At 36.1% G+C, this 8,162-nt stretch overlaps 1 protein-coding gene across 1 annotated transcript; it reads right to left on the reverse strand.

Moving 5' to 3' along the window:
* Nucleotides 1-3,949: 3,949 nt before the first annotated feature.
* Nucleotides 3,950-5,125, reverse strand: LOC149189517 (F-box only protein 6-like). The gene has a single exon (XM_089410259.1). The coding sequence runs from the start codon at nucleotides 5,123-5,125 to the stop codon at nucleotides 3,950-3,952; it is 1,176 nt and encodes a 391-aa protein (XP_089266385.1).
* Between the last annotated feature and the right edge of the window lie 3,037 nt (nucleotides 5,126-8,162).

Below are 8,162 nucleotides of genomic sequence, written 5' to 3' on the forward strand. Positions count from 1 at the left end.
CCCATGACAAAGACTTTGCTATCAGTCCCTAATTTCACTTCAAATTTCACACTTTCATCTAGATCAGAAAACATTTCTATGTTTCCTGTCATGTGGTTGCTACACCCTGAATCTAGATACCATATATCACTTTCTTTTTCTTGTGCTATATTACAAGCTAAACACATGCTATCATGGTTATGATTTCTCTTGTGAAATTTACACTTGGTTTGTTACTAATGTCAAATTGCTTCTTTCTACATTCATTTGCATAATGACATTGAACTTGAGATTTATCATACCTCTGACCTCGTGCTTGATTTTCACTAGGGCCTTGACTTGGATTTTTATTGCTGCCTCTTCCATTTGAGCTTGAAGGGATGCTTCATCCAGCTCTGTGTGGGCTTCTTCCTCTTCCTGTAGCATATGATCTTCCTCTGCCTCAACCTTGACTAAATGATACTTGTGTCTTGAAGGCATGCTCCAATTAGGAGCTTGCTTCTCTATTCAGTCTATGTTCATGAGAAATCAGTGATGCATTAAGCTCATCCACTGAGAACTGCGAGAGATCCTTTGTCACTTCTATGGCCACAACAATGGCTTTAAACCTTGCTGGAAAACTTCTCAAAACTTTTTCAACTATTCTTCTTTCCTCAAATGTCTCACCATGAGACCTGATTTGAGTAACCAGCCCACTTACATGTGTAAAAAATGAGTCTATATTCTCAGACTCTTTCATACAAAGTGTTTCAAAATCTCTCCTCAACATTTCCAGCTTTGTTGTCTTCACTTTTGCCATGCCTTGGTAGGCAGTCTAGAGGGTGTCCCATACTTGCTAGCTTTGTTGTCTTCACTTTTGTCATGCCTTGGTAGGCAGTCTAGAGGGTGTCCCATACTTGCTTGGACTTCATTGCTGTTGCAACCCTTAGGAAAATACTTTCATGAACTGTCCTTTGTCCCTTAACAAGTCATTTTCTTGTTGAGATAAGGCAATGTATGATGTTGCATCTGCTAGTTCTTGAAAACCATTCTCCATCAAATCTCAAATGTCTTGAGAAGAAAACAAGGCCTTCATTGTAATAGCCCAATAATCTAAAAAAAACTCTCCTTGCTCGTAAATATGCTAAAAAACAATATGCCCTCCAAACAATTTTCAATGTTAGTAACTCGTAAATATGCTAAAAAACAATATGCCCTCCAAACAATTTTCAATGTTAGTAACTCTGATACCAAGTTAGAAATATTTAGTAAATTTAATTTTCACAAAGGGCAGAGGCCAAAGCTGAGCTGATTTCCGTGAAGCTATTTCACATACTTGGATTTCGCGCACTGTGTTGCTATTTCAGAGAATTATAAATAATATTTACTCAGCGAAAAAATGACAAAGTAGGTTTGGAGCAACACAATAAAAACTTAGTATTATCTTCTAAAACATGAAAACACATTCACATGAGGTTGCGGCTCATTTACTAAGTAAAAACTAAAATTTCGTAGGAATAACACACAGTAAAATACTGTAACTGTTGTTTTCACACGCCCACCAAAATTTGCTCCACCATTTTCTCCCCAGAGACTTGGGCTCTCTTTCTCTCTAACCCTTTACAAAATGACTTTTACATTCATATATAACTCAACATACAATTTTACATTTAATTCATGAGAGAGAGAAATTAATATGATGTTGTTGTTGAGTGTGATCAGAATCAGGCATGTGTTTCTGGAGTGTGGGCAATATTTGCTGAGACTTGGGCTCTCTTTCTCTCTAACCCATTACAAAATGACTTTTACATTCATATATAACTCAACATACAATTTTACATTTAATTCATGAGAGAGAGAAATTAATATGATGTTGTTGTTGAGTGTGATCAGAATCAGACATGTGTTTCTCGAGTGTGGGCAATATTTTCTGAATAAATGCTTGCCCATATCTATTTACCAAAGTACATTGACTACTTTAAATTCTTTGGTACATTTGAGAATGGTTCACACCTGGCTTCAGTCCTTCCATCTTCAAACAGAGACGCAACCTTCAAAAAATATGTTTGACAAGTATGGTTGCTGATACTTCTGACAAGTATCACTGTTGTCATGTTGTTTATTTCAGTGGTTGGGATTATTATTTCCAACATACTGGCTGCTCAGCCAGATATTTCTGACAAGTATCACTGCTGTTAGGTTGTTTATTTCGGTGGTTGGGATTATTATTTCCAACATACTGGCTGCTGTCAGATACTTCTGACAAGTATCACTGCTGTCAGGTTGTTTATTTCGATGGTTGGGATTATTATTTCCAACATACTCCTCTTAAAATGGTAATATCATTTGTTTGATGTTTTTTGCATTCTTTGAAATTAGGGTTTTATTCTATTAGAAACCAGGGTTATGGTGTCAATAGAGCCACTCTAAGCAGTGAGATTATATTATTTATTAGTTTCCTATGGAGGCCCTAGATTGTCATCTAAGTTAAAACGTACCCTTGCCACTCTTAGATTTTTGTGGACACTCAAAACCTATATTCCATTGTAACTACATGTGCTCCCCAAGCAAGCCAGAAAAGAAGTATGAGCTTGAACAGGTAATCGAAGAAACCACATAACTAATTTCCATAGACAACAATTTTTTCATAGACACCTGTCTCAAAAATACTACTTTTTGAAATATGAAATTTACATACTACTTTTTGAAATATAAAACCACATAACTAATTTCCATAGATTTTTTCAGACACCTATCTCAAAAATACTACTTTTTGAAATATGAAATTTACATACTACTTTTTGAAATATGAAATTTATATACAGTGGTGCTTTCCTACACCTAAAACAAAAACGTATGCCATCTCATAGTTTCGATTCTGTTGTCTCCACGGTCAAAACTCCACACCTGAGGATGACATTCATCTGGCCTTGGAAAACAAAGCAAGCAATATTGAAAAACTCAAGCTCGTGAAGGTTGATTGTTCATGATTGAGCAAGCTTTTTGTCCAACTATCCATTTATATGAACAGAATATTAGTTAACCTACTTTTAAAAAAGGTTGAATTTTTTTTTCAATTTTTTTTACACTAATGTAATGTAGAGATGTCTTTCCCTTCCCGTCTCTCCCTCCCCAAAAAAGTTGGGTAACATTATACAATTACAAACATTTGTGTTGATATTGAAATTGATCATTTATTATTTATCTACAACCAATGTGAAACTCAACAATGCAAACTATGAAACTTAATTTTCATAAAGATAATCATCGAAAACAATTATAATGAAAAATAACATGGTATTGAAATCACAAGATAATGGAACCATCAAATCCATAACCCTTCACAAATTAACTGAATCGAGTAATCTTTTCAAAAAAATCATTGATACATATTAACAAAAACCACATTATGTGAAATCTTGAAAATGCATGACAAGAAGCTCTAAATATTAACGAAAACCACATTATGTGCGATCTTGAAAATGCACCACAAGAAATTCTAAATACAACTTAGAACAATAATTAACATATAACATAAATAACAATTGTGTCAACATAAACCACCTTTAACACTTATCAGCCAGAAATTACAATGACAAAGAAAGCCAAACAAGTAAACCAACATTTATTCTTACAATATAAGTTGGCATCCCACTGAAAATTAGTATTTCATAAATACTCAACATCATAATAATAAATATCAAAACGATTCTAACAGCAAGCAAAACCATTACAGTACACAATAACTTGTCTTCAACATGCACCACAAAACAAACTAAGTCCGTCCAAACAACATAAGGGTTATAAACTTGAAGGACAACCAAACAAATTCAATGTTCTGACCTGAGAGGCAATTTACAACTACAACCCTAATCCTTACAAACTAGCGATCCATCAGACTAATGCATAATAAAATTAGGAAAACTCTTGAGTCTCAATCCAGCCATATTAGACGGACTAGCAATTCTAGTCTATCCTTTTAGGGTTAGGATTACTCTACCTTCACATCGGGCCTTGGTTCAAACGCAAAGAGACCCGCACGGTTACTCGCTGATTGCAAACGAAAAGATCCCCATAACTGCTGGGTCAAATCATAATAGAAAATCTCATTTCTTGAAACTAGGGAGAAAACCACGTAATCCCCTGCTCCTACGCACTTAAGACAGTAGAGCCAATTTGTGATCATATTACCACTCAGCTTCTTGCAAACTGATGAAGGCATCTTTGCAATCTCCTTCCAGCATGAAGAGGGAGAGGAATTGGAGGAAGAAGCCATATTCTCCTGTAATTCCCAAATAAGAAACTGCTCCTGGAACTCATGCTCATCGTGCACTTCAACTTGACCGTCGATGTGGACGTATCCCACAAGTAGCAGCCGCCCTCGACAGGTGAAAAGCTGAGGGTTGCTATCTTCAATCAATTTCGGCAACGGTATTATATTGGACGTGCCATCTCCGATATTGAAGCCCACAATGGCATACCCGTAGCTTTCCATACACACCAAACAATAGACAGAACTCTTGGAGGCAACCATTCTTCCTTCAGCTACTTTCAAATTGTTGGGCAGTTGTCCGACCATTGTCCAGATCTTTTGAGAGGGATCATAAATGGACACTCTCATATGCCCGCCATCACGCGACTCACTGATCGCCACAATTTTGTAGGTGTTTCCCTCCCCTTCCATTATGCCTATGCTCTTCCTGGATGGGATATTCGGAAGTTTCAGAAATGTTCGTGTTATTGGGTTGCAAAGAAAATTTTCTTCTCTGGGCAATGTTTCAATTCTTAAACTTACTGGCATTAGATCCACTATACATAGACCTGCGCCTGATGACATATAACAAAGTCCGACACGAAAACCCCCGCCTATAGCAGCTGCCTTCTCCTGTAGGAAGGAAAATGAGAAGGGCTTCTCCCATGTCTTCGTGGTGAAGTTGTATGACGGACAAAATTCAACGACATTGAGCCAACAAAGGGCAACGAGCCATGGGTTTCTGTTTGCAGGCGTTTGGGCCCATAGCGTTGTTACAAATCTTGTGGACGAAAGCAGGTTATTCCATTTTTTACACACACTGCGAAATCTACCAATGCATCGGAGAGGGAGTCTTGCCAATACTTTCTCCTGTATATCCTGCGGCAATTCTTTCCAACGAAAAGAATCCTTCATTTTCAAAATGCTAATAGCAGACTAGGATCAGTGTATAACAAATTTATAACATTCCAAATAAAAAGAACATACGGAGAGGGGTTTGAATAGCAAAAGAAATGGGAGGGGGTTTGACCTGTTTATTTTGAGACGGTCAGAAATGATTGGAGCTGAAACATGCATCCGGGGATTTTGCAACGGAGGAACCAGTTGAGTTTTTATTTTGACATCGTGGTGTATTTTTGTGGTCAAAACTTTAATCGTGTCTTTGAGTTTTCCCTAGATTTATGTAAACCAATTGTGAATTTTACATCGTGGAGATGTGAATAATTGGCTTTTAATTAAGATTCCATTATAATATTAAATTAATAATTTAGTTAAATCAAAAATATATATATATATTAAAATAAGGTCATATTATGGGAAACATATTTTACACATAAAACCATTATTATTGGGTAGTTGTACAATGATTTATTCCTGTTACTATGAGTATGGGAGGAACTATTTGTTTATATGGGTAAAGTGGATATAGTATTACTATTTTGTATTTATTAAAATTTAAATTATATTGGTAGTGTGGGTGGATGTATTTTCTTTTTAATATTTGAGTTTATTATTTATTAGTTTATATTATATAAATTAATTGTATTTAAGTATTTTCTAATTTAATATGGAAAAGATGTTATCTATGTGAAAGTTTCAAACATATTAACGTTAAATAAAATAATACTAATACAAATAATAATAATAATAATAATAATAATTACTATTATTATTATTTTATTTATTAATAAAAATATAAATAGAAATATTATTTTAGTTGATTAAATAAAATAAAAATAAAATAATAATTTTGGTCTTCAAGATGAACCTCATTAGTAGGTTTTAACGTCGACCATAAAATAATTTTATGTTAAAACAAAAATAACTTTAAATTAAAATAAATAATAAGGTAAACTTGACTTGGTCAAGTTACTAGTAGTTTTTGAGCTGCAAGTTTATGAGAACGCATGGTATTGACCCATGGTATTCATGTGGAATATAGTTTATTTGAAGGAGGAAATTAAACCAACCTAGATCTATCTTAACTCTGGAACTACTAAAAGCACCAAGAGGGTTAAAAGGAAAATAACTTTAAATTAAAATAAATAATAAGGTAAACTTGACTTGGTCAAGTTACTAGTAGTTTTTCAACTCCACGTTTATGAGAATGCATGGTATTGACCCATAGTATTCATGTGGAATATAGTTTATTCGAAGGAGGAGACTAAACCAACCTAGATCTATCTTAACTCGGCAACTACCAAAAGCACCAAGAGGGTTAAAACAAGAATAAATTAAAATTAAAATAAATAATAAGGTAAACTTGACTTGGTCAAGTTACTAATAGTTTTTGAGATCCACGAATGCATGGTATTGACCCTTGGTTTTCATGTGGAATATAGTTTATTTGAGGAAGAAATTAAACCAACCTAGATCTATCTTAACTCCGGAACTACCAAAAGCACCAAGATGGATCAAATCTCTCGATATTTAAACATCTTTTAGAGTGAAAAGAGATATAATTAAGAAGTATTATATAAATGAAATATCTCTCTCTCGCTATATATATATATATATTAAAAATCATATATCCAATTAAGCATAATATTAGAAGTAACCCTCAGGGTGTGTCACCTATTCGCGGGTGTGTCACCTATTCGCGAGTGAATGCACTACTAAGGCATTCATGCCGCCATGCGAGTCATAGGTTTAATCCTCAATTTACTCATGTGTCATGCTTGAGGCTATGCAGTTGGACCTAGATGTCATAGTGGCAGCCGATGTGTCACAACCCCACGTTGTGGCGACTTTAAGTCCACTTGTGAGTGTTGTGTGACACTGATGAGTTTTCGCCTTTCACGTTTATTCCACCTAGACTACACCCACTACCAACACTTAGTTTTTATTTTAAGTTTTCCTCCAATTACATATGCAGTGGAATTACATTAGCTTCAATTAAATTCAATGTGCAATAACCATAACACATGCAGAAAAACAATGTGATATTGTTCACAGAAAAATTATAAGGAGGAGGGGGAAACTCCCAACAGTTCGCCCCAAATATTATATCAAGATTCTGCAATAATATTTTACAAGTGTAATGTACAATTTACAAGTGAGTGGTAGTTTCCTGGTTGCACCAACGACTAGTCCACTTGGTATTTCCCAAGTCGTGTAGCCTGTCGTTACCCCCGTTGGGTAGTCCAACTTCTGCCCAAACAATGTGACCAACTAGAAACCTCAAAATTATGCCCAGACCCAAAAGACTTAACTCTAACAATTTTTCAATCTCACTGGGCAAGCCTCAACTTGTCTGTCACATTTTCTATGTCTCTTTCGTACCCTTGGTGTGAATTCCTTGTTTTTGTGATATCATAGGTTTCCAAGTGCATTCTGTGATATTGGTTGACTTGCTTACTTAGTTCTAATTTCTTGTTCAAATGACCCTTCATCTTACTTATATACTCCTTCCTTTGTGGTATATGACCCTCATCCAACTTGGGTCGACTTGACATGTTTTCCAATCATCTTGGCCGACCATTAGTATGCTAGGTGGACACCCATTCGCGGGGGAGCACGCCCTTGGGCTAACCTGCGGGTTGGAAGGTGGATGCCCCTTGTGGGAAAAAATGCATCTTGCTTGGGTGTTTCCTTTGCCTTGATGCACATGCTAACTTCCTAAAATTGCTTGCTTGGTCTACACGCCAATCCTTCATCGCTCCATGCTTGTGTTGCACAATGTTGTTGCCCCACATCTTCGTCTCCACTTAGTCATGTCGCCATTTCTCAGGCGCCCCATGTTTCAGGGCACTATAGTGTGTATGATGGAGAGATGGGTCGAGCTCTGCCTGGTATGCTTGCCCTATGTGCGGCGCTCTCAGCCTTATGACATTTGGTTTTGTGTCGGGTGCCCCAGCTCCATGTAGGTGCACTCAAGGCACACACCTTTCAACTTACTTTCCAATGCTCATGTCGCCAAGTCGCCTTGTTGCATAGGTGGATGCCATGCCTT

Source organism: Pinus tabuliformis, chromosome 3_1, assembly GCF_031772625.1.
Source record: "Pinus tabuliformis cultivar Carrire ecotype Pingquan chromosome 3_1, CPIR1, whole genome shotgun sequence".
Classification (NCBI taxonomy): Eukaryota; Viridiplantae; Streptophyta; class Pinopsida; order Pinales; family Pinaceae; genus Pinus; species Pinus tabuliformis.